Raw genomic sequence first — 26,121 nt, forward strand, 5'->3', positions numbered from 1 at the left:
AACAATGAGTCCGTAAGTGAGTGTGGAGGCCAATTCTGGATCCACACGTCCTTACACAGTGGGGACATTGGTTTCCAGGCAGGAGTTGATCGCAGTGTGGATTTGCCAAGTGTGCCTTCCTCTTAGCACGTTGCTCCCTTTCGTCCTGAGTTTGAGCGTCTTCAAAGTCCATGACACTGGCTTGCAGGCCAGTGTATCCCAGTTGTCGGTGTTTATACTACCTTTTTTTTAGATTTGCCTTGAGAGAGTCTTTAAACCTCTGTTATTGACCACCAGCATTACGCTTTCTATTTTTAAGTTTGGAATAGAGTAGTTGCATTGGAAGACGATAATTAGGCATCCGGACAACATGACCAGTCCAACCAAGTTGATGAATCATTGCTTCCACACTGGTGATCTTTCCTTCTTCCAGTACACTGGCATTAGTTCGCCTGTCTTCCCAAGTGATGCAGATAAATGAACACAGGGCCTCACCATCAACTGTTTGGTGCATTATTTGGTGCATTATTATTGCTCTGTGCCCTGGCGCATTTTGGTTATTGCTTTGAACTAAGCTGGGTGGCGCTGTGGGTTAAACCACAGAGCCTAGGACTTGCTGATCATATGGTCGGCGGTTCGAATCCCCGCGACGGGGTGAGCTCCCGTTGCTCGGTCCCTGCTCCTGCCAACCTAGCAGTTCGAAAGCACGTCAAAGTGCAAGTAGATAAATAGGTACCACTCCGGCGGGAAGGTAAAACGGCATTTCTGTGCACTGCTCTGGTTTCCCAGAAGCGGCTTAGTCATGCTGGCCACATGACCCAGAAGCTGTACGCCGGCTCCCTCGGCCAATAAAGCGAGATGAGCGCCGCAACCTCAGAGTCGGCCACAACTGGACCTAATGGTCAGGGGCCCCTTTACCTTTTAAGCTCCTTTATATCTCTCTGTCTTTTGTAATTGGTGCCTTCACATGTTTGTAAGCCACCTTGAATCCCCACTTGAGGAGAAAGGTGGGGATATAAATGTCTTGAATAAGACTAGGAACTTTAATCCCCTCGCCTTAGGGGCGGAACCTTTTTTGCCTGGCTTCGCGAGGCAACCGGGGACAGTTTTCCGTTGCACATTTCGGATTCCTCCCTCCCGCCGGCAAGATGGCGGCGCCCGTGTTGAGATGCTGCTGGAGGACAGGTGAGAGCTGAGAAGTGGGGCGGCTGCTTTCTGTGTCCCCCCCCCCAGCCCCTCCTCGAAATATTTTGGGGCTGAGGGTCTCTTTCCCCGAGAGCCGGCTCCCATTGAGGTCGGTGCATGCGGGTTTTAGGTGAGAGGGGCGTCCCCGCTTCCCCGGTCCTGGAAAACGTGCTTTGTTTATGGGTTTGTTTGGGGTTTTTTTGTGTGTGCTCGGTCTCCCTTTTGCGAGGTTTTAAGACAGAAGGCGCCGTAGTTAGCAGGGTCTTCTGCTCCTCCACTTGTAAGCAAAACCCCAGAGAACTCAAATGGGACTTATTTCTAAGTAGACGTATATAATAGGATTGCACTGCCAGGGCTGCCAGAAAAGGCGGCAGAGAAGCAAATATTTCCAGCAATAAGGGCTTGGATTGCATTTATTTACAAATAAGCTCTAAACAGATAAGAGCATTGGCAGGATTATTGAAACAACCTGCAGTTTTATAAGAGTATACAGTATATTTAAAGCAGATGAACAAATGAGCAAATTAAGTTAATCGGGATACGCAGAAAATATTAAAAAAATAAATTTAAGGAACTTCAGAAAGAGGGGGAAGGAAGTCGAGTTTTGAAATGTTGAAATGATTGTAGAATTTTTGAAATGTATAAAATTGAAATTCATTAAAAATTGAATACATTTATTTTACTTGATCAGATTTATACACCGCTTGATTGACAAACAAACAAACCTCGAAGTAGTTTACAATAAGAGAAAACAGTGAAACGAAAGAAAGGTTTGCCACACTGCTTTAAAGCATGCAAAAGTTTATGAAAGGCTTGTAGGGAAAGACGTGTGTAAGGATCAGTATAGTAATGGAATTTTCATTTCATTTATTAAACTTGCATACTGCCACTCAACCGGAGATCACAAGGAGGTTCACAACATAAAAATACGTAATGAGATGCTCTTTGTTTTGCTGGGATTTTTCTTCTTCTTCCAGAGCCAGGTTTTGGTTTCTCTTCCCTAAATTAAAGGAATGTACTATTAATGTACTGTAGTTTGTTCTTGAGAACCCTATGGTGGCATTATACCATATGGGTGGTAGTGTTAAGTGCTGCACACTGTGTTTAGTCACTTATCTAAAAGGACTAAAGTTGGTGAACCAATCATGATTTTTATGTGTGGTGGCCCATAACTCCCATTGAACTTGAAAGGGTCCCACACAGGAACTTGGACTGATAAGTTTCATTAAAATACAAACATGGGTTAGAATGGTGCATGAGTTAAATACCACATTTTACATGCCATATTCCTAATAGGTGTGCTCAGTGTAACCACCCCTCAGGTAGTTGTGTTGAGCTCCCTAGCACTAGAGTTACTTCTTTAACCTGGAAAACATCCCATATCATAGCACATTTTTGCTTACTGATGGACCAATTCATTCTATCTAAGCAGCCAAATGGATTTTGATGACTGGAGTAAAAACAGTTATTCTCTCCAAAGATTCTAACTCTCAGTGAAATAATAAGCCTTTTGGCTTTATCATTTCTGGCAGCAGACTGAATGCTCCTTTACACAAAAAGTTCCTTTCAGAAAGAAGACTAGGGAAGAATGTGTTCTAACTTAGCCTCAAACATGTCATTACGTTTTCTGTGTGGAGGCATGTTTTAATGGATGAACGTTCAGATATGTGAGCACCCATCTGCAGTCAGGAGCGGTGAAGGCCAGAGAAATAAGTGAGAACTGTACCAGAAATCTCTCTAGGTCGAAGCATAGACCATTAATTTCAACAAATTTTACTTCCAAGTAAGGCTGTGTACATATTACCAGCTTAAAATGCAGTTAAAGGTAAAGGGACCCCTGACCGTTAGGTCCAGTCGTGGCCGACTCTGGGGTTGCGGTGCTCGTCTTGCTTTATTGGCCGAGGGAGCCGGTGTACAACTTCTGGGTCATGTGTTCAGCATGACTAAGCCGCTTCTGGCAAACCAGAGCAGCGCACGGAAAAGCCGTTTACCTTCCCACCGGAGCAGTACCTATTTATCTACTTGCACTTTGACGTGCTTTCGAACTGCGAGGTTTGCAGAAGCTGGGACCAAGCAACGGGAGCTCACCCCGTTGCGGGGATTCGAACTGCCGACCTTCTGATCGGCAAGTCCTAGGCTCTGTGGTTTAACCCACAGCGCCACCCGCGTCCCAAAATGCAGTTAGGTTGTTCTTTTTCTTAGTTTACTTCAAAGCTCATCAAAATGCAGCCTATAGTAAGAAATGACCGGATAGATGCAGTATAAATATAAATTCTGACTAATGTGTATTTCACTCCTTCCCAAACTAGTGGTGGAGAGAAGTACGTAGGCAGCTCAAGTGTGCTCGGTCTTGAACCTTACATAGGCCTTTTGGTGTCACATTTAATCTATACTGTACTTTTGTTTGGAATTGTTTTATTTGTTGTTATAATTGTGTAATTATATTGTTATAACCTGCAGTGGGACCTTATGGTGCAAGGAGGGTAAGAAATCATATATCCTTGGAATCACTAAATGCAAAGGCCTATTAATGTCAGTTCTGTCACATAACTTCATTTGTAGCTTTTATGATTCCTGGCTCTCATTAGCATGGTTTTTCTCTACACCCCCCTGTCTTTAAACAGTTTCAGCTCAATGCCCTAGCCGTATTTTCCCCAGAATTGGTCAGCATTCTGCAGTGCTTCCCAGTTTTGCCGGTTTGCTGATTTCCAATAGACACTATGCTGCAAAGTAAGTAAATAACTTTTATTTCTTTTAAACTGACTAATAAAAGACACTTGAAATCAAAGTATAAATAGCAACATTGAATAGGTTCAGGCAAGCATGTCGCTGGTAGTTGAGTTCAGAAAGGCAACCTGTTTCTGGGGCAGGACTCGGTCCCCAAGATCTCCCCATCCTTTTTTTAAAAAATTGTTTTCATATCTGTTTTTTTTATTGTTGTTTTGTTTGTATTCTAGTTAGGGTCCTTACTACATTGCAGAGCAAGGTAGGATATAGATTTTCTTCTCAACAAAATAAGAGAATGATGTGACACATTTGCGGGTCCCAATCCGCTAACTGAAGATTAGTGCTAGACCAGGGGTCAGCATCCTTTTTTAGCCGCCGTCCCTCAGACCATGTGGTGGGCCAGACTATATTTTGAAAAAATAAAAGGAACAAATTCCTATGCCCCCCAAATAACCCAGAGATGCATTTTAAATAAAAGGACACATTCTACTCATGTAAAAACACGCTGATTCCCGGACCGTCCGTGGGCCGGATTTAGAAGGCGATTGGACCGCATCCGGCTCCCGGGCCTTAGGTTGCCTAGCCCTGTGCTAGACAATTGGTTTTATTTCCAGGTGTAAAACGAACCTGTACCTATTATCTTGGGGAAAGTTTTTTTAAAAAAAAGTATCCAAGGGGGAGGGAAAGCAGTAAGTTCAAAACCTAGTAGGCAGTTTTCTAAAACAAAGCAGCCTCCTGTGGCACCTTGAAATGTTTTCCTCTGTTTTGCTACAGATTGAGGCAGCTCTCCTCTTTTAGTTCCAACTTCCAGCCATCAGAAACATGTGTTTTTATAGTAAGAGTATTGAGCTGGGCTGTTTTATTTATCACTTCCATTTCCTTAAAGAAAAGAGAAAAAACCCAGAAGGGACGCCAAAAAGAAGGCCGCAGAATCAGAGCCCAAGAAAAAAAAGAACCCTTACACCTTTCCCTTGCCAAGTGAGCCAAAGGACGATGTTTATTTGACGTGGTGCTATCAAAGGCCAGTTTATGAGGCAGAAGTGGCTTTAGAGATGCTGAAGACGTTTCAGCAACTGGACTTCACTTCCCCCAAGCAGCCCGTTTACATCGATATGACCCTGGACATGGCAATGGAGAAGAAGGTATGCTGGAAAAGGCCCATAGTTTGCAAGTATTGGTGGCCAAACTGAAATTATTTCTGGGACTTTGAAAGTTAGTTTGTTTTTTAAAACATTCAGCGCAATTTTTCAGAGGTTGCTCATTCAGATATGAAGGGCTCCCAAAACATTTAGCTGAAATATCTTCACTTGTATTTTATAAGCTTGCACTGAATTGCGAGTTCTGCTCCTCTCTGCCCTGGGCCTTCATTCCACTGGGGAGACCTTTCTCTAAATTTGTGTCAATGCAATTATCGATGCAAAAATGCTAACGGAAGGAGAAGCAAAGACGAGGTGGAAGCCTCTAGTCATCCAGGATATTTTCTGCAACACACCGCAGAATGTTTGGCTTGTGGTGATGATCTTTGAAGAAGATTATAGGGATATTTTCAGGGGCTTCCTTTGGCTCATAGAAGGTAGTTGAACAGTTATTTGGACCTTGACTATCATGCATTTTGTGTATATTTTAAATAGTTTTTTAAAATCTTAATGTGGTTTCTGTGCACGTGAAAAGAAATACAGAGCACATATCTAAATTTTGACCAACTTGCCTTTGTCAATTAAGTAAATTTATTTTGCTGAATTCAATAATGTGAGGCTTTTCAATTTTGCTTGTTTGCTTTGGCACCTTTCAGAAACCTCTGGAACCATTCATTGGTACGGTTCGTCTGCCTCACCTTTTCACAGATGACATCCATAAGGTCGTAGTATTCACAGCGGTGAGTTACAGCATGTTGCTGCAATGCCTCCTTGAGCCTGTATGTATAGGTTAGTCAGGCAAGTGTTTTGAGGCAGTGACCTCGATGCCACTCTTGAAGAATCTAGCAGATATCTCACCCTTTTTGGATATATCCGGAAGGTTTTCTAAATGTATCTTTTATTCTCCGTGGTGTGTGTTTGGTACAGTGTTCTAGATCAGTGTTTCCCAACCGGTGTTCCGCGGCACACTACTGTGCCGTGAGACATTGGCTGGTGTTCCGTGGGAGGGAGGCGGGCGAGTCGGGCGGTGAGAGGCAGCGGCGGCGAGGATCCGCGTCGAGCCGGGGGCGGCTCCATGGTGGTGGTGCCGAGCGGCGGGGCAGCGCGTGCAAAAGGGAGGAGCGCGAGACAGCGGAGGAGGAGGAGGCCGGCATGTCCGGGCAGCAGCAGCAACAACAGCAGCAGCAACTCCCGGCGACGGCTCCTCAAGCCCCACCGCCGCCCCCTCCTCCGCCCGCTAGCGCCGCCACCACCACAACAGCCGCCGCCGCCTCAGTTGCCGCCGTCCCTCAGTCCCTCGCTCTGCTGCCTCCTCCCACCCCCAAAGCTTGGAGGTTCCCCGGCAAGGGGGAGGGAAAAAACTTTCACTTTCGTGCGTCCCTCCCGGCGTGACGCTGCGCGCTGACGTCACGGGGCTGTAATGGTGGTGTGCCGCGAGATTTTTTTCCTTAAACAGGTGTGCCGTTGCTCAAAAAAGGTTGGGAAACACTGTTCTAGATTATGATGTTCCTCATAGGATCATAGAATCATAGAGTTGGAAGAGACCACAAGGGCCATCGAGTCCAACCCCCTGCCAAGCAGGAAACACCATCAGAGCACTCCTGACATATGGTTGTCAAGCCTCTGCTTAAAGACCTCCAAAGTAGGAGACTCCACCACACTCCTTGGCAGCAAATTCCACTGTTGAACAGCTCTTACTGTCAGGAAGTTCTTCCTAATGTTTAGGTGGAATCTTGTTTCTTGTAGTTTGGATCCATTGCTCCGTGTCCGCTTCTCTGGAGCAGCAGAAAACAACCTTTCTCCCTCCTCTATGTGACATCCTTTTATATATTTGAACATGGCTATCATATCACCCCTTAACCTCCTCTTCTCCAGGCTAAACATGCCCAGCTCCCTTAGCCCAGCTCCCTTCCTGAGAACACTTGAGCCAGAGCTTGATCTTGGAATGGGTGAAGTGATATCAGAGAACGTTAAAGTACTTCACATCCATAACCCCTTAAAGCTAAAGGGACCCCTGACCATTAGGTCCAGTCGTGACCGACTCTGGAGTTGCAACGCTCATCTCGCTTTATTGGCTGAGGGAGCCTGCGTACAGCTTCCGGGTCATGTGGCCAGCACGACTAAGCCACTTCTGGCGAACCAGAGCAGCGCATGGAAACGCCGTTAACCTTCCCGCCGGAGTGGTACCTATTTATCTACTTGCACTTTGACATGCTTTTGAACTGCTAGGTTGGCAGGAGCAGGGACCGAGCAACAGGAGCTCACCCTGTTGTGGGGATTCAAACCGCTGACCTTCTGATCAGCAAGTCCTAGGCTCTGTGGTTTAACCCACAGTGCCACCCGCATCCCATCCATAACCCCTTACAACGGCCCTATTAAGTGGGGCTGGGCAATAGGAAAACCACAGCCTGCTGGTGGACCTGTCAAATAGCCTGCAGATCATTCTGGTTCTGTTGGGTGCTGTGATTCCTGCAAAATATGATTGATTAACTTGGCCTTTGTCTTGACATCCAAGGCACTTTTTAAAGCATTAATGCATTCTCAAGATTTCTAACTGGTTAGCTGATACCTCAAGAGATCATTGTGCCCATCCAACTTCTGGTGCACTCATTGGGGTCACCCAGTCAAAACACACCTATAACTTGGCCAGAGGGGAGGGGATCTGCATTTCCTACGTAGCAGCACCTTCGCCTGCCTAAGAAAGCCTTGAAGAAACACCAGCTGTATGGGAAAATATCTAGTGCTCCTATTGTCTACATTCTGAAGTTTCGTTTCCTTACAGGATGCAGCGCAAGCTGCCCTAGCAAGAGAAAATGGAGCTACATTTGCAGGAGGGACTGAATTAATCAAGCCGGTAATTAACAGATGACGTTAATTAAGTACTGTGAGAAGACCTAAAGAAGAAGTTCTTTTAATCTTTCTCCCTTTTGATCATTTGTGTCTTGTCTTGCGCGAGAGTACTAGCACTGGGGAAACCCATTCAGATGGGCAGAGTATAAGTAAAATTATTATTATTATTATTATTATTATTATTATTATTATTATTATTATTACAAGCAGCCTGGTTGCAGCCCTCCAAAAGAGACCACTGCCAGAACCTACTGAGATACATGTATTATGTTACTTCCTGCTCCTTTTTTGGGGATCACATTTCCCCCCAGTATAGCAACTCTTATCATTGTTTGTGGTGCCACTCAAGGCTGCTTGAATTCTGGAGCTACTAGGAAGGCAAACAGGAACCCACAACTTCAGAAGGTTAGAATCTAAAGTATATTTTCAGATTCCGTATAAGTGCAGAGATGTATTGGCATCAAGGGTCTCCTGAAGTTGTTGCAGAACAGAATTTTACAGACTGTTATAAATTCCCTTAAAAAGTACCCCTTCTGGGTTTTATGTGTATGTGCGTATGTTTCTTTTAAAGGATTCTGCCAACTGAAATGAAGATATATTTGTAATTTTCTAATTATTGGCTCAAATTGATGCATGTATGTCAGGACGGGTTACCCAAAATTTGCCCAGACACCGAGGTCCACCTCCAAAGGGCCTTTTGGTGGTTCCCGCATTCTGAGGAGTGAAGTTAAAGGCAACCAGGCAGAGGACATACTCAGCAATGGCACCCACCCTGTGGAACACCCTCCCAGGAGATAAATAACTATACAACCTTTAGAAGATATCTTTTAGAAGCCCTGTATTAGGAAGTTGTTAATGCTTGACGTTTGTTTACCATGTTTTTATATGTTCTGGAAGCCACCCAGAGTGGCTGGGGAAACCCCAGGCCGATGGGCGGAGTATAAATAATAAAATTATTATTATTAAAATGTGTTCTCAGCTGAATAGTTGCATCTTTCTGTTTCAGAGCTTAGATTTGAACAAAAGATTCAGCTTTTTGATTTCTTGGTTGGATGTTTTTCCAGAATGAGGATGCCTCCAGTGAACCAAAAAAAAAAAAAAAAAAAGAATTTAAAATATTTATATATACAGATTGCTTCAGCCTCTTTGGCTCATGCCAGAGTAGGACCTTGACATGCTACGATATTGTTATGTCTTGAAAATTATTTAGCCAATTGTGCTGCAATTTGCACATGGAGAAACTTGCTGTGTTTGGATTTCAGCAAGTGCTGTCCCTGGTTGTAGTGGGAATGTACTGTAATATTCCCTACAAGCTACACATTATGAGACAGAAAATAGAGGCCGTTCCACTTCCCTTTTTTTTTTTGTCCTAGAACTGAGAGTGCACAAAGTAAATATTTGCCTCAGCTGCAAAATGATCATGAACATTGTGGTCATTTATGCAGAAGCAAAGAAAAGCAGCCCTCCTGCTTTCAAATGAAAATAAATTCCCTTCTTTTTGTACTAGCATTGTCTAAGTATTATTGAAGCTTGTATGTTAGATTGCCATCTTGACGAATCATTAAATATTTGTCTCTAACACGGGGTTGTTGTGTGTCTGATTAAGTAGACCAAACCCTTACTACTTTATGTATAAGGAACACGTTCTTGCTGCCGTTTGTAGCCGTTGAAAAAGTTATCGTCAGCTTCTGAATGTTATGACTTCTGGCCTTGATGCTAAGCTTTGAACTTTAAGCAGTATATGTGCATCATTGCTTTCATGGGAGGGGTAAGTGAATCCCCACTGGGAGACCGTCTCATGAAGGACATTGATATAGGAGCAGCGAAAAACAAGGAAAGAGACGTAGGTCCATCTGAGAAACAGCAGCTAAACAGAACTAGCATGGGAAAGGGCTGTTGTGCATGGTCTGGTGGTATCACTATCCTGTTTTAAAGAGGATGCAGCCCCACATTTTCGTCCTTGTTACCTTTGTGCAAGGATGAGAAGGTCGTGGCCCATCCCACGTCGCTAGACCACAGCTCCCATCATCCCTGACTATTGCCCATGTTGGCTGGGGCTGGTGGAAGTTGAAATCCCCTGGAGGACCACAGGCTCATCTCTTCTCCCCTCCGCTCCTTGCTCTTCTTAGGCCTAGCAAGGAAGTCAGGAGGCAAACTGGGTGTTCGTTTTTTTATTACAGTGGTACCTCGGGTTAAGTACTTAATTCATTCCGGAGGTCCATTCTTAACCTGAAACTGCCCTTAACCCGAAGCACCACTTTAGCTAATGGGGCCTCCCGCTGCCGCCGCACCGCCGGAGCACGATTTCTGTTCTCATCCTGAAGCAAAGTTCTTAACCCGAGGTAATATTTCTGGGTTAGCGGAGTCTGTAACCTGAAGCGTCTGTAACCTGAAGTGTATGTAACCCGAGGTACCACTGTATTTACTTTTGCTAGACTTAATTTCTAAAAGGGACATAAGCACAAATCATAATAATCTTTTCTTCTTCCCCGCCAGATTTTGGATGGTGAAATCAAGGCAGATTTTTATGTTGGCGTGCCGACGATGTCATCCAAGATTACTCCTCTAAGGGGGATGCTGAAGCAAAGGTTCCCTAAGACCAGAAATGGTGAGGCTCAAAATTTTAGTGAGCATGCTGTGTAAGGCTACAACACTGTAGACACTTGCCTGAGTTAAACTTTCCTTTCCAGTAATTATGTCCGGGGTTTTTCTGTAGGAAGCATTTTCAACATTCAACACACCCCGTAAAGCGGGCGTGAAATCAGCTGCAGACACACCCGGTCATCAATAGGCCGATTTATTAGGCTGTCTGTCAGCATGCTTTTTATTATGTTCTTATCATTGATGTTCTGTTTTTTATTTTTTTATTATGTAATTTTTTTATTAGTCTTTTAACATATCATTTTCAACAGTAATTAAACATACTTTTACATCTTATTCAATTTTTTTGGACTTCCATCAATCCTGTCGGAAAATTTTCCAATCTAATCTCTTAGTATGCATTCCTTATCTTCCCTATTACATTTCAAACTCATAGCCAATATCTCTATCTTTTTCTACTTTGTAACACTTCGTATATTTCTCCTTACAAAACTTTTTGTGGTCCTACTAGCGTGATTTGTTGATTACAGTTGCTCTTCAAATAATTCATATAATTCTTCCAATCTTCTGTAAATCTCTGGTCCCACAGGTTTCCAATCCTTTCTGTCATTTTGTCCAATTCAGCATAGTCCATTAATTTTGTCTGCCATTCTTCTTTTGTCGGAATTTCTTCTTGTTTCCATTTCTGGGCTAACAATACTCTTGCTGCAGTTGTTGCATATAAAAACAATTTAACATCTTGCCTATTAATGCCCTGACCTATAATACCAAGAAAAATGCTTCTGGTTTTTTAAAAAATGTATATTTCAACATCTTTTTCATCTCATTATGTATCATTTCCCAGAAGTTCTTTACTTTTTTACATTCCCATCACATATGATAAAGTGTTCCTTCTTTTTTCTTTACGTATCATTGATGTTCTGTAATGTGTTTTTAAGGTTGTACACTGCCCCGGGATATTTTGATAAAGGGCATTATACAGATTGTAACAGCGACAACAATTGGATATGCAGTTGTTGGACAGGAGGCAGGCCAGGGGCAGGGAATCTGTGGCCCTCCAGAACTGCCACTCCCACCACCCTTACCCATGGGAGTTGTAGTTCAGCAAGATCTGGAAGGCCTAAAGGTCTCGGCCTCCATTTGTTAAGCCTTTGAGGAGTCACAGTACTCTTCCTGCAAAAGGCTTAACACAGGGGACGTTGTGGGGATGGGGAATTTCCACTGCACTTGTGAGTCGCTCTGTGATTTAGTCGAATGCAACCCTAAGCCTTAATGGTGATTATCAGCTGCAGCGTAAGGGTGCTGAGAGAATCCTGCAGAGCAAGGAGTGGTTGTAAAAGGGATCAAGGGTGCAGGATACCCCCCTTCCTCAGTGGAGCCCTTGTCCTCTAGAGATCAGGCGAGAAGACGTGGAAGTCAGCTGTTGGGCTGCCAGTTCCTCCCCCTACTACCTAGATTGGGAACCTGCAAATGTTGGCCATAGCAAGGCTTTGCCATGCAGACAGGATTCCTCACATTCTTTTAGCACCAGGGAATGATACTCTAAGGGACACGGGTGGCGCTGTGGTCTAAACCACAGAGCCTAGGACTTGCCGGTCAGAAGGTCGGCGGTTCGAATCCCCACGACGGGGTGAGCTCCCATTGCTCGGTCCCTGCTCCTGCCAACCTAGCAGTTCAAAAGCACGTCAAAGTGCAAGTAGATAAATAGGTACCGCTCCGGCGGGAAGGTAAACGGCGTTTCCGTGCGCTGCTCTGGTTCGCCAGAAGCAGCTTAGTCATGCTGGCCACATGCCCCAAAAGCTGTACGCCGGCTCCCTTGGCCAATAAAGCGAGATGAGCACCGCAACCCCAGAGTCGGCCACAACTGGACCTAATGATCAGGGGTCCCTTTACCTTTACCAATGATACTCTGCACACAGGTCCCCACTGTGGCTTGTGACGCGCTTCTCGGCCTCACCAAAGAACGCCTGTTGACACACAGCTCTGTTTGTCCTGCAGCATTTTGTCTTGACACCTCCCTCCACCTCTTTCCCCACTTTGAACCAGGTTCTCTCAGTTACGACATTCTCCAGATGCTCGAGTTCTTTAAAGTGTGCCACGAATACGAAGTAGAGAACGGTAACCTCATCCACACTCCCATCGGAATGGTAAGTTTCACAAGGGATTTTGGCAGCCTGTCCGGCTGAATTCGAGCCATTGTTAATCATTTACCGAAAGTACGCACAGGTACACAGCTTTCGTTCTTCGCTTGCTCCGTTGCATTTCAGGAACACTTCGAAATGGGTCATCCCACAGGACAGTCAGTTAGGGGGAAAAGTCTGCAAATCATTACCCTCTGCTAACGTAAGAGGTTTCCTTTCTGAATACACCAGAAAGCAAGATTTACATCACATTGGCAAGGAGCAGCCCCTTAATAATATACATTGATAGCCTGCCCTATCCTAAAAGCCCAGGGTGGGTACAAACTGTATACTGAATAGGTCAGTATTTCTCAGATTATGGGATAGTCCCCTGGGCAGCGGGGGGTGGTGACTCAGTTATCTGAGTGGATTTGCCTCTGTAAAACATACTGTACAAAATAGCATTGAAATGCAGTGTCGAGGTGACATTCAGCAACTGCTAGTTGTAATACCTGGCAGAAAACCATGTGTTCTAAAAATCGGATTGTCACGTAGTTAAAGAAATCTTAGTGACTTTAATCATGTGCCTTTTAATTTAATAAAGCTACACATGAATAAACATACATCGTTTGACAGTGTACTGGTGCTTTGTTGCCTTCAGCTTAGAAGAGGTACTTCCACTCACATGAAGACAGAGTCAGCCGCTTGCATTTCTAAAATACGTTCTGTATATTAAAAACTATTTTGTGTTCAGATCTGTTTGGCCACCTGTGGATCTGGTGAATGCCTGAAATATACAGTCATACCTCACGTTGCATCCGCTTCAGGTTATGTGTTTTCGTGTTGCGTCCCACGGCAACCTGGAAGTACCAGAAACGGTTACTTCCAGGTTTTGCTGCTCGCACATGTGCAGAAGCGCTAAATCATGCCGCATGCGTGCGCAGAAGTGCTAAATCGTGATGTGCGCATGCGCAGACACAGCGCTTCGGCCTGCGTCAGTTCCATGTTGCGGACGGGCCTCCAGAACAGATCCCATCCGTAACACGAGGTTCCACTGTAGTTGGAATGATACGGGAAAGTCTTCAGAGTTTCCAAGATGAGATTGTCATTGTAGCCACGTACGTGAGGAACGCGGGTGGCGCTGTGGGTAAATCCTCAGCTTGCCAATTGCATGGTCGGCAGTTCGAATCCCCGCGGCGGGGTGAGCTCCCGTCGTTCGGTCCCAGCTCCTGCCCACCTAGCTGTTCGAAAGCACCCTAAAAAGTGCAAGTAGATAAATAGGTACCGCTTTCTAGCGGGAAGGTAAATGGCGTTTCCGTGTGCTGCGCTGGTGCCGGCTCACCAGAGCAGCTTCGTCACGCTGGCCACGTGACCCGGAAGTGTCTCCGGACAGCGCTGGCCCCCGGCCTCTTAAGTGAGATGGGCGCACAACCCTAGAGTCGGACACGACTGGCCCGTACGGGCAGGGGTACCTTTACCTTTATGTGAGTCTGAAGCGAGGGAAGAAAGAGAGCTGTTCTCCCTATTTGCTGCTTCTCAGTGGGCCTAGGGCACAGGGGAACTCTCCTATGTGCCTACCAGAAAGCACATTTTTTTATAAAAGAAATATTTATTTAGTGGCTGGGCTAGGATGAAGAACCTCCCATTTACTCCCTAAAGGCACTCCACTGTCAGAGACTTTGAATACCAGTTGCTGTGAATCACCAGTGGGAAAAGGCTCCTGCTTTCAGGTTTCCCATAGGCATCAAATTGAAGAAGAAGAAGAGTTTGGATTTGATATCCCGCCTTTCACTCCCCTTCAGGAGTCTCAAAGCGGCTAACATTCTCCTTTCCCTTCCTCCCCCACAACAAACACTCTGTGAGGTGAGTGGGGCTGAGAGACTTCACAGAAGTGTGACTGGCCCAAGGTCACCCAGCAGCTGCATGTGGAGGAGTGGAGACACGAACCCGGTTTCCCAGATTACGTGACTACCACTCTTAACCACTACACCACTGGCAAATTGGCCACTGTGTGAATGGGATGCTCGACTAGATAGGCCTTTTCCCAATTCAGCAGAGCTCTTCTCATGCTGTTGGTCTCCCCTCACTCTTCCTCTACATCAGTGTTTCCCAAACTTGGGTCTCCAGCTGTTTTGGGGACTACAATTCCCATCATCCCTGACCACTGGTCCTGCTAGCTAGGGATGATGGGAGTTGTAGTCCAAAAAACAGCTGTGGATACCCAAATTTGGGAAGCCCTGTTCTACATTGGGAAGGTCTCCTGTACTAAATCAGCCTTACAACCTGTGGCCTTTTCAAGTGTCTTTGTGTGGGGGAGAGGTATTGCTTGCGTTTGCTAAGTGTGTTGTGGGCTTTTGTGTTTTCCATGTTGCAAACCGCTCTGCAAAGTCTCCCAGGGCCAATTCAGACTGCCAGCCTCGCCCTCTTCCTGAACAATACTGCCCCAATATTTGTGTAGGATAGGTGTGGGGGACTACAACCCTGGTCATCCCAGGCCATTGGCTACATGCTTGCTGGGGCTGATGGGAGATGTAGTTCCAGTGTGGTGTAGTGGTTAAGAGCGGTAGTCACGTAATCTGGGTAACCGGGTTCGCGTCTCCGCTCCTCCACATGCAGCTGCTGGGTGACCTTGGGCAGTCACACTTCTGTGAAGTCTCTCAGTCCCACTCACCTCACAGAGTGTTTGTTGTGGGGGAGGAAGGGAAAGGAGATTGTTAGCCGCTTTGAGACTCCTGAAGGGGAGTGAAAGGCGGGATATCAAATCCAAACTCTTCTTCTTCTTCTTCTTCATCAAAACCTGGAGGGCTGGTGGTTTCGCCACTGCTGATGCTCAAAGTCAGCCCTCAGCCCTTTGTTGATGAGATGCTATGGAATGTTCACAAACAGTTTGGCTTGCAGATGAGAATTTTACAATCCATGGCTGATCTTTGTGCAGTATGTACGGTAATTTTCTCTCAATCCATATTTTAACTAAGACTGATAGATTGATTTACTTAGGACCACAACTTCTGTCTGACCAGTTTCCTTCCTCTCCTCCCCTTTACTCCCAAGGAGATGATGTTTCCCCTAGGCTCCCAGGCAGCTTGCTGCATATTAAACCTTACAGATTTGATTTTATCTGAGGACTTACATATTGAGAGTCAATCCCATAGCAGGCAGCCTAAGCAGGTGGTATATACACCTATATATTTACAGTGGTTGAGTTGGAGTACAGATATCTCTCTTTTTTTCACAGCAGAATATCTTTAAGCTAATGACGCTAATGACATTTATGGCACTTTGTATCTTTAATAGAGAGGAAAATGTCCCCCCCTTTTTTATTAAAAAACAAAAGCCCAGAACTCTGATTAAATATTTACCCCAGCCGCTGCAGTTTTTATTAATCCGGGAGCGTTTAATGTTTTCTGCTTCATTAATTTTGCATTAACTTCTTTCAGCTGGATATGCCTAATGATCAGATCGTTGCCAATCTGGACGCGGTTATTAAAGACGTTTGTAAATACAAACCTTTGAGCTATGGTAAGCTGCTCTTCTCTTTTAGTCCCTTAATTGACACTAAAAGCTAATTATATTACACAGATGAATAAAGGGAGCACCTTTCTACCACCGAGGAGGGGAAATGACTTTATTATTATTTTTTTTAAAAAAACCCACGCAGACAAGCCCAGCAATAAGGAACACTTAACAGGCAGCGCTATGTCAAGAGGGATGTACTTAAAGGATATCATTAACAGTAGTAAGCCTGCTTCTTTCCTTTCAGAGGGAAGCTTTTGGAAGCTATTTTCTCATCCTCTTGGAATGGTGTGTGACCTTTTCCTGGCTCCAGCCTAATCCTGGAAGCTTTTGAAACATCAAACACCATCTTTTTGCAGATTCCTATGGAATCTCAGTGCAAATTTTGATATTGGTCTCTTTTTTAAAAAAGAACGAATTATTATCTGAAAAGTTTAAGGTGGGGTATGTCCCTAAATCTGCAGGTGTTGATATATATTCAGTCCCTGTATGGGACAGCTGCATATTCCTGCAATGATCCTCAGAGCCCCTTCCAACTCTTCTATGATTTAAGCAGTTTGGTTTTGCCTTAGGGAAGTCCTTTTAAAAAGGGATGGTGTTTGCAGTTAAGGACATACACTTTAGGCTGGAATCCCCAGTTCCAACCTCAGCTTGGCTATGAATTTAGAGGGGGTGCCCTTGCACACACCTGCAATATGGGACTTTAAAGTCACTGTACTGGATGAAACGAGAAACACTATATAAATGCTAATTGGACGGTTGTCATTCAGCCCTTGCACCCTCTCCACTGCCTGTAACGACTAGAGCGGCAACCTCCACTTGGCTGCCTTAGCAAATACCTTCTCATTGGCCTCATGTGAGAAAGCTGGGTGGTGCTGGGACCCAGTAGCATCTCTAAAAATTTCAACCAGCGTAGCCTTTGATCCAGTTCAGAGAGAGCAACCAACCAGGAGGCATTGATCTGTCCAGGAATCCGCTAGAGTCTGGTCTCCCACCTTCCCCTTGCATTCAAAGGAAAGAGATTTAAAACTTCTGTTCGCGTCTTAGAAGAAACCACAATTATTATTTTTTTGTTCGTCTGAACTTGGCAAAGAGTGGTTTGTTCAAACCATCGTGCACCAAGGGAGCATGGTTTGGTATCATGGCCTGTTAAGAAACTGTGGTTTGAACAAACCACTATTTTTGCTGAGTTCAGACACGACCATAAACAGTTTATTCTAAAATACGAACAGTCATGGCTCCTCCTGGGCTCCTCCACATGGGAGCCAGTGTGGTGTAGTGGTTAAGAGCGGTAGTCTCGTAATCTGGGGAACCGGGTTCACGTCTCCGCTCCTCCACATGCAGCTGCTGGGTGACCTTGGGTCAGTCACACTTCTTTGAAGTCTCTCAGCCCCACTCACCTCACAGAGTGTTTGTTGTGGGGGAGGAAGGGAAAGGAGAATGTTAGCCGCTTTGAGACTCCTTCGGGTAGTGATAAAGCGGGATATCAAATCCAAACTCTTCTTCTTCTTCCTGCCGTGCACAGAGAGGAGAAGGAGGGTGCAATCTCTAGACTCTTGCACGTAACAAAATCCATGGTTGGGTGTGACATTTATACGGGGCCTCTATCCTCCATTGTCCTGGAGATTTCTGCCTGCTGTTCCTTTGCCCTTCTCCAGCTAATACAGGATAGGCACCAAGAATAAAGATAACCCAGGCAGGGACTGGCAGCCATTCTGTTCTCTGCTTGTGTTAAGCCTTACACCTCCTTGAGTAGAAGTCACATAATAAACATTAACATGGCAGTAAAGAGTGCTCAGGTTCGAATCCCCGCGACGGGGTGAGCTCCCCGGGTTTCTCGGTCCCTGCTCCTGCCAACCTAGCAGTTTGAAAGCACACCAGTGCAAGTAGATAAATAGCTACCGCTGCGGCAGGAAGGTAAACGGCGTTTCTGTGTGCTGTTCTGGTTCACCAGAAGCGGCTTAGTCATGCTGGTCACATGACCTGAAAACTGTACACTGGCTCCCTCGCCAGTAAAGTGAGATGAGCTCCACAACCCCAAAGTTGGCCCCGACAGGACCTAATGGTCAGGGGGTACGTTTACCTTTTAAAGAGTGCTCAGAGCACTCCATGCACGTTATCTCAGGGATATTTGCAATTGTTGGATCAATCCATCAACCTCTGATGGATGATTTAGAAGGATTGGGTCCAGCATCACTTTCACTGCCTGTGTGTGCCAGGATCTATCCTCAGCAGAGTTGCATCTCAATGCATCTTCTTCCTTGGAAGCGTCTTCCGGGTTGAAGGTACACACAGTAGGCGATAAACACTCATGGACGCCATAAAGATTCAGTCAAGTGTAGAGGTTTACTTGACAGGCATTAAAGCATATTGGTAGCAAATATATACAGACATTCACCCCTGACATGGTCAGAGTCTAACAAAGGTCCAAGACACACTCTCTTCTTCTCTCACTGCAAGCAAGAGACTGACAACAAGTTACACAGAACTGTTGTTATCAGCGCTTCCTGTCACGCTGCGCATTTCCAAAGAACAGTCCTCGCAGAAAAAGTCCTTGCATAGACAAAACAATCTCAGCCTTCTGCTGCTTCTTGAAACTTATCCTCTGTTCCTCTCTGTTTCTGGAACAAATAATTCTCTCTCACACACAGAGAGAATATCAAACAGCAATAACGTTGAAAGGCCGGTGAGAATTTCTCCCCCCATATTGCAGCTCAGGGATAATAATAATAATAATAATAATAATAATAATAATAAAATTTATTATTTATACCCCGCCTATCTGGCTGGGTTTCCCCAGCCACTCTGGGCGGCTTCCAACACAATGTTAAAATAAAGTAACGCTTCCCTAAACAGGGCTGCCTTCAGATGTCATCTAAAAGTCTGGTACAGTGGTACCCCGCAAGACGAACGCCTCGCGAGACGAAAAACTCGCAAAACGAAAGGTTTTTTCGTTTTCGAGTTGCCTCGCAAGACGAATTTCCCTATGGGCTTGCTTCGCAAAACGAAGCTTGCCCCGGGGACAGCGGGTCTTCTCTTTTGAAGCAAGGGGCGGCGGGGAGATCGCTATCTCCCCCCAGCCCCTTGCTGCAAAAGACGTCCGGGGGAAGCGGGGAAGCGAAGCGCTTCTTCCCCGCTTCCCCCGGACGTCTTTTGCAGCAAGGGGCTGGGGGGAGATCGCTTCTCCCGGTGCTCCGAAGCCGGGCGGGGGGCAGGGGACACCTCCCGCCGCCGCGGGGACACCTTTTGAAGGCAGGCGGGGGGGGGAGCAAAGACTTTCGCCCCCCGCCCGCCTTCAGAAGAGGTCCAGGACCTCTTCTGAAGGCTGGCGGGGGGCAAAAGTCTTTGTCCCCCCTGCCTGCCTTCCCAGGGGCTTTTAAACCGCCCCGGACAGCGGAGAAGTCCTCCGCTGTCCGGGGTGATTTTAAAATGCCGCCCGCCAGTATTTTAAGATCGCCCGGACAGTGGAGAAGTCCTCCGCTGTCCCGGGTTTTTTTAAAATGCTGGGGGTGGGAAGAAAAGCCCTTGTCCCCCCCCAAGCCTTCAGAAGAGGTCCGGGGACAGACTGTCCCCGGACCTGGTCTGAAGGCGGTTTCCCTAGGAACGCATTAATTGATTTTCAATGCATTCCTATGGGAAACCGTGCATCGCAAGACGAAAAAACCGCAAGACGAAGAGACTTGCGGAACGAATTAATTTCGTCTTGCGAGGCACCACTGTAGTTGTTGTTCTCTTTGACATCTGGTGGGAGGGCGTTCCACAGGGCGGGTGCCACTACCGAGAAGGCCTGGTTCCCTGTAACTTGGCTTCTCTCAGTGAGGGAACGCCAGAAGGCCCTCGGTGCTGGACCTTTTTCATCCTGAGGGCTACATTCAAGGTGCGCCAGCCTTTCAAGGCTGCATGCCATTAACTTGGTGGGGGCGGAAGGTGGGGGGGAGGAATAGAGAGATGCAAGAGGTTGCAGCCCTGAAAATAGCTGGTGTGGGGGGAGAAGCCTATCCACTCCCATCAATCAGAGATCCTTGGTGTAACAGGGCCTTTTGGCGGGCGGGTGGGTATACAGTGGTGCCCCGCAAGACGAATGCCTCGCAAGACGGAAAACCTGCTAGACGAAAGGGTTTTCCGTTTTTCGATGTGCTTCGCAAGACGATTTTCCCTATGGGCTTGCTTTGCAAGACGAAAATGTCTTGCGAGTGTTCCGATTTTTTTCCACTCCCCCCCTTTTGCTAAGCCGCTAATAGCCTTTTAGCCGCTAATCCGCTAATCCTTTAATAGCTGCTAAGCCTTTAATAGCCGCTAAACCGCTAATAGCGCTAAGCCGCTAAGCCGCTAATAGGGTTGCTTCGCAAGACGAAAAAACCGCTAGATGAAGAGACTCGAGGAACGGATTAATTTTGTCTTGCGAGGCACCACTGTAATCCCACCCCCAGCATTGTTGTGGGTGCACCTCCCCATGCAAGTTAATGGTAAGCACAATCTCTCCATTAATTTGCATGGGGAGTGTGGAAGAGGCTTTCCTCCTAACTTGCTATGGGAAGGAAGCTGTGGGCTGGCAGGCCACTTCGAAAAGCTTTTGTGGGCCCGATCTGGTTCTCTGTTCGCCCTGTCTCACAGGTTAACTACCCCTGTTGCAGATGGATAGTTTGAGCAACTACTCTCCTTTTCAGACTGCAGAACACTGCGCCCCAACACAAGTGTGTTTTTAATCCATTTTCAGTGCCCCACAGAAATTGTGTCTCCTGCTGCTGCTTCCCTTTTTCTCTTATAATAATAATAATAATAATAAATTTTATTTATATCCCGCCCTCCCCAGCCGAAGCCGGGCTCAGGGCGGCTAACAACAATAAAACAGTACAAAGGTACAACATAAACAACATTCTAAAATCATTCATTATAAAAATTAATTAATTCAAGCCACTAGCAACCATTGGGCCAGAGCTCTGCGAAGATTGCCGAGGGAGGGAGTCAGGCTGTGCCCTGGCCAAAGGCCTGGTGGAACAGCTCTGTCTTGCAGGCCCTGCGGAAGGATGTCAAGTCCCGCAGGGCCCTGGTCTCTTGTGACAGAGTGTTCCACCAGATCGGAGCCACAGCCGAAAAAGCCCTGGCTCTAGTTGAGGCCAGCCTAACTTCTCTGTGGCCTGGGACCTTCAAGATGTTTTTATTTGAAGACCGTAGGTTTCTCTGTGGGGCATACCAGGAGAGGCGGTCCCGTAGGTACGAGGGTCCTAGGCCATATAGGGCTTTAAAGGTTAAAACCAGCACCTTAAACCTGATCCTGTACTCCACCGGGAGCCAGTGCAGCTGGTATAGCACCGGGTGAATGTGATCTCGCAGCGAAGACCTCGTAAGGAGTCTCGCTGCAGCATTCTGCACCCGCTGGAGTTTCTGGGTCAGTCTCAAGGGCAGCCCCACGTAGAGCGAGTTACAATAATCCAGTCTGGAGGTGACCGTCGCGTGGATCACAGTGGCTAGGTCAGGGCGAGAGAGGTAAGGAGCCAACTGCTTAGCTTGGCGGAGATGGAAAAATGCCGCCTTTGTTATAGCTGCAATCTGCGCCTCCATGGAAAGGGAGGTGTCGAAGATTACACCCAAACTCTTAACGGACGGTGCTGGCACTAATTGCGCCCCTGCAAGAGATGGGAGTTGCCCCCCCAATCCCATATCGCCCCGTCCCAGCCACAGGACCTCTGTCTTCGAAGGATTTAGCTTCAACCGGCTCCCACGTAACCATCCAGCCACAGCTTCCAAACATCTGGTCAGTGTGTCTGGGGCCGAGTCAGGATGGCCATCCATCAACAGATAGAGTTGGGTGTCATCGGCATACTGATGACAACCCAGCCCAAAACTCCGGACAAGCTGGGCGAGGGGGCGCATAAAGATGTTGAAAAGCATCGGGGAGAGTATCGCGCCCTGAGGTACTCCACACACCAAGGAGTGGCGCGATGACAATTCCCCCCCAAGCGCCACCCTCTGTCCCCGACCAGAGAGAAACGAGCGCAGCCATTGAAGGACTGTGCCCTGGATCCCCACGTCGGTAAGGCGGTGGTCCAAAAGTTCGTGATCGACCATGTCGAAAGCTGCTGATAGATCTAAAAGAATCAGCAGCCCTGACCCGCCTCGATCCAGCTGTCTACGAAGGTCATCTGTTAGGGCGACCAGAGCCGTCTCGGTCCCATGACCAGCGCGGAAGCCAGACTGGAATGGATCCAGAGCCAAAGCTAAGCTTTGAAATTGTGGGACTTTCCAGCTCACACTCTTAAGCTGCTCCACAACACCAGCTCAACAATCAAACTGAAAGCCAAGGTTTGCCCCTAGATACTGTAAATAACCCTGTTTACAGAAGTAATACAGATTGCCACATTCACAATCCCAGCATGAAAGCAGGGGCTTCTCTTGTCACCAGATGTGGAGGTGAAAGAGCTCATTCTATCAGATATCAATTTGGTTGATGGCAGCAAACTTTTATTTTTACACATTTCATTACAGCATTTAGGTCAAAGCTAAGTTTCTCAGCCAAAGCTGAGAACAGATACATGATGCCCATTTTCCATAGGCAAGTTTAGTACATTCCTAAATCTCACATTGAAATTTAAGAGCTTTAAAAGTGCTTTACTTTTGGCTAGGCCTGGCCCTGTACTATTTTCTACAACACTTTTAATAACTTGAGGACAGTGTGATAGGTGTTCCAGATCTCGCAGCGCATGCTGTTTGGCTTGTCAGCAAGAGCACCAAAGTGATAAGCTGGGTTTTTCTTCGCCCTTTCCTTTTTTCTAGGCCCATTTGTGACACACTTGAGCATTTGCAGTTCAACAAGCGAAAGCTTGGATTTAAAAGTCGAGCGCTTTCTCCCCAAAAGAACTGTGAAAGAGAAAGCAGAAGAGAAGGTGAAAGAGAAAGCGGGAGAGAAGGTGAAAGACGATGACAGCGATGATGACGAAGAAGAAGAAAGGCAGAGGTCCAGCTAACTTGAGTGTTGCACAAATGTCTGTCCTTCTCTCTGTACAAAACCCTTTTACAGAAGCAAATCTGTGACAGCGTCCTAATCTGCGTACAGGGGCCTTGCGGCAGTGCAAGACCTCCCAACTGTTCTCCTGTCAGGGCATAAGGAATTGGCAATAAGATGTATTTTAAAAGTTTTGTTGAGAGTCCAGCCTGATATTTGGGGAGCCAATTGTTTTATGAAAATGTCTTGCATAGCAGCACCTCTCTCAGTTCATATGAGCAGTTGTACTGCCCTATTGCCTTTGACTATAAATGAACAGTCATTGTTCAATTTGTTTGTGTGTGTATGTCTTCGAAGGAGATTTACAGAAGCTGTTCTGGATTCTGATTTGATCCTTGAATGTCCTGCTCTTCTTTAGGACATCCAAATGTTAGAGGGTATGGAGTTATGTGACCCCCAAGCCAAGGAATGTAAAATCACTCCTTTCCCTTGTTACTCCAGTCATTTGTGTAGTCAACATAAGAATTGATTGCATCATTCCAAAAACATGTTTGTTTGTTTTTTAAAAAAACCCACTAGATTCTGTCGTGACCTCATCAGTTGGTCTGTCTTTTTGTTTCTTAACTTAGCACATGGACACGTTACCATGAGAGATTTCACGCAAGTGTCTGTCTAAACGCCCTCATCCTGCATGAATTCCTAGGCCAATGCTAGCTGCTAAGATCCAGCATGATCTTGAAGTCACTTGGAGACCTGAACTCAGATCTCACCCCAGGTCCACGAATTGGGTGTCATTGGACAAACCAGTTTCTCAGTCTTGGTTCCTCTACTTTGACATGTCTGGTTCTCTTAAATCCTTACAAGAACTGGTCCGAGAGGTAAAAAAAATATCTTGCACTGTCACGAAGCAGAGGAGCATATGAAGATCTGTGCTGGATCAGACCAAATGATTATCTGGTCTGTCTTCCTGTCCTCACAGTGGCCAACCTGATGTCTATGAAAGCTCACAAGCGGGACATGAGTCCTGTAGTTGGTTCACATGCCTGGTACTTGGGTTGGTTAGCAATAAGAGCACAATTTAAAAACCAGCGATAAAAATGTGTAATATTAAAGTAGAGGAGCAGATAAAAACAACAGCCACTGAAGAGCTGGAACAATACAGAATGAAGCATGAATTTGCAGCCGTGGGCATCACCGGCGTGGAGGTGGGCAGGGGGAGGACAGCTGCCCTCCCCCAAATCAAGCTAAAAAAGCCAATGCAAGTCTGGGCTGCATCAATAGGAGTATAGCATCTAGATCAAGGGAAGTAATAGTGCCACTGTATTCTGCTCTGGTCAGACCTCACCTGGAGTACTGTGTCCAGTTCTGGGCACCACAATTCAAGAAGGACACTGACAAACTGGAACGTGTCCAGAGGAGGGCAACCAAAATGGTCAAAGGCCTGGAAACGATGCCTTATGAGGAACGGCTAAGGGAGCTGGGCATGTTTAGCCTGGAGAAGAGGAGGTTAAGGGGTGATATGATAGCCATGTTCAAATATATAAAAGGATGTCACATAGAGGAGGGAGAAGGGTTGTTTTCTGCTGCTCCAGAGAAGCGGACACGGAGCAATGGATCCAAACTACAAGAAAGAAGATTCCACCTAAACATTAGGAAGAACTTCCTGACAGTAAGAGCTGTTCGACAGTGGAATTTGCTGCCCAGGAGTGTGGTGGAGTCTCCTACTTTGGAGGTCTTTAAGCAGAGGCTTGACAACCATATGTCAGGAGTGCTCTGATGGTGTTTCCTGCTTGGCAGGGGGTTGGACTCGATGGCCCTTGTGGTCTATTCCAACTCTATGATTCTATGATTCTAAGTAAATAAAAATAATTAACTGATTGTGTCAGATATAGCTCGGTTCTGCCTCACCCCCTAACATAACTCCTACCCCCATAACATAAACCCTGGCTATGTCTATGCTTGTTGTTGTTTAGTCGTTTAGTCATGTCCGACTCTTTGTGACCCCATGGACCAGAGCACGGCAGGCACTCCTGTCTTCCACTGCCTCCTGCAGTTTGGTCAAACTCATGCTGGTGGCTTCAAGAACACTGTCCAACCATCTCGTCCTCTTTCGTCCCCTTCTCCTTGCGCCCTCCATCTTTCCCTACATCAGGGTCTTTTCCAGGGACTCTTCTCTTCTCATGAGGTGGCCAAAGTATTGGAGCCTCAGCTTCAGGATCTGTCCTTCCAGTGAGCATTCAGGGCTGATTTCCTTCAGAATGGATAGGTTTGATCTTCTTGCAGTCTATGGGACTCTCAAGGGTCTCCTTCAGCACCATAATTCAAAAGCATCAATTCTTCGGCAATCAGCCTTTCTTTATAGTTCCATACATCACTACTGGGAAAACCATAGCTTTAACTATACAGACCTTTGTCGGCAAGGTGATGTTTCTGCTTTTTAAGATGCTGTCTAGGTTTGTCATTGCTTGTAGCCAGTTTAAAAACACCTTGACTAGTCAAAGACCTGTCTACAAAAATGTTGGAAGTCTCTAGGGCAGGCATGTCCAAAGTCCATTTCAGGGGCCTAATCTGGTCTGCCAGTCAGTTTAATTCGGCCCCTGTGGCAGTCTATTTCCTGGGGTAAAATCTTAAAAAAAAACACGCAACATCAATCCTAAAGAAAGCTCAACTATTCCAACCCTTAAAAAAAGCTCAACAACTTCAATCCTAAAAAAAGGTCACGGCCTTCACTTCATCAAATCTGGCCCTCTTTGAAAAACGTTTTGACCCTTCTCTTTCTCTCTTTGGCGATCACTCATAGCTGAGTAAGATTGTCTTCCATATTCTTGGGGCAAGAGGACAATAAGTGGTGAGAATCTCTAGGAAAGAGTTCATAGCCGCTGGCCCCCCCCCCCATTAGTTGCCTAGACTTTTAGAAGCAGGAAAACTTTTAATTCCCTTTTTGTTAGGAGCATGCCATTTTCGAAACAAAGAAAATTGCGGCAACCAATCAAAGTAACAGAGGCAAGGTGCATATTAACTGCTTCCAAAGTATTTATATATTTAACAGGATGTGTATACAGTTTAA

General features: G+C 46.1%; 1 protein-coding gene across 2 annotated transcripts; it reads left to right on the forward strand.

Moving 5' to 3' along the window:
- Positions 1–1,039: 1,039 nt before the first annotated feature.
- On the forward strand, positions 1,040–23,384 carry MRPL1 (mitochondrial ribosomal protein L1). 2 transcript variants are annotated; one of them, XM_082236612.1, is made up of 9 exons: positions 1,040–1,164; positions 3,789–3,894; positions 4,778–5,033; positions 5,684–5,767; positions 7,810–7,881; positions 10,374–10,485; positions 12,525–12,625; positions 16,036–16,117; positions 22,886–23,384. In XM_082236612.1, the coding sequence occupies exons 1-9, from the start codon at positions 1,128–1,130 to the stop codon at positions 23,074–23,076; spliced, it is 1,041 nt and encodes a 346-aa protein (XP_082092738.1). In that variant the 5' UTR covers positions 1,040–1,127; the 3' UTR covers positions 23,077–23,384. The 2 variants fall into 2 exon arrangements, with proteins under 2 accessions (XP_082092738.1, XP_082092739.1); XM_082236613.1 differs by lacking the exon at positions 1,040–1,164 and adding an exon at positions 1,267–1,294.
- The last annotated feature ends 2,737 nt before the right edge of the window (positions 23,385–26,121 follow it).

The sequence above is a fragment of the Podarcis vaucheri genome (assembly GCF_965113315.1).
Source record: "Podarcis vaucheri genome assembly, chromosome: 9".
In the NCBI taxonomy this organism is placed as follows: Eukaryota; Metazoa; Chordata; class Lepidosauria; order Squamata; family Lacertidae; genus Podarcis; species Podarcis vaucheri.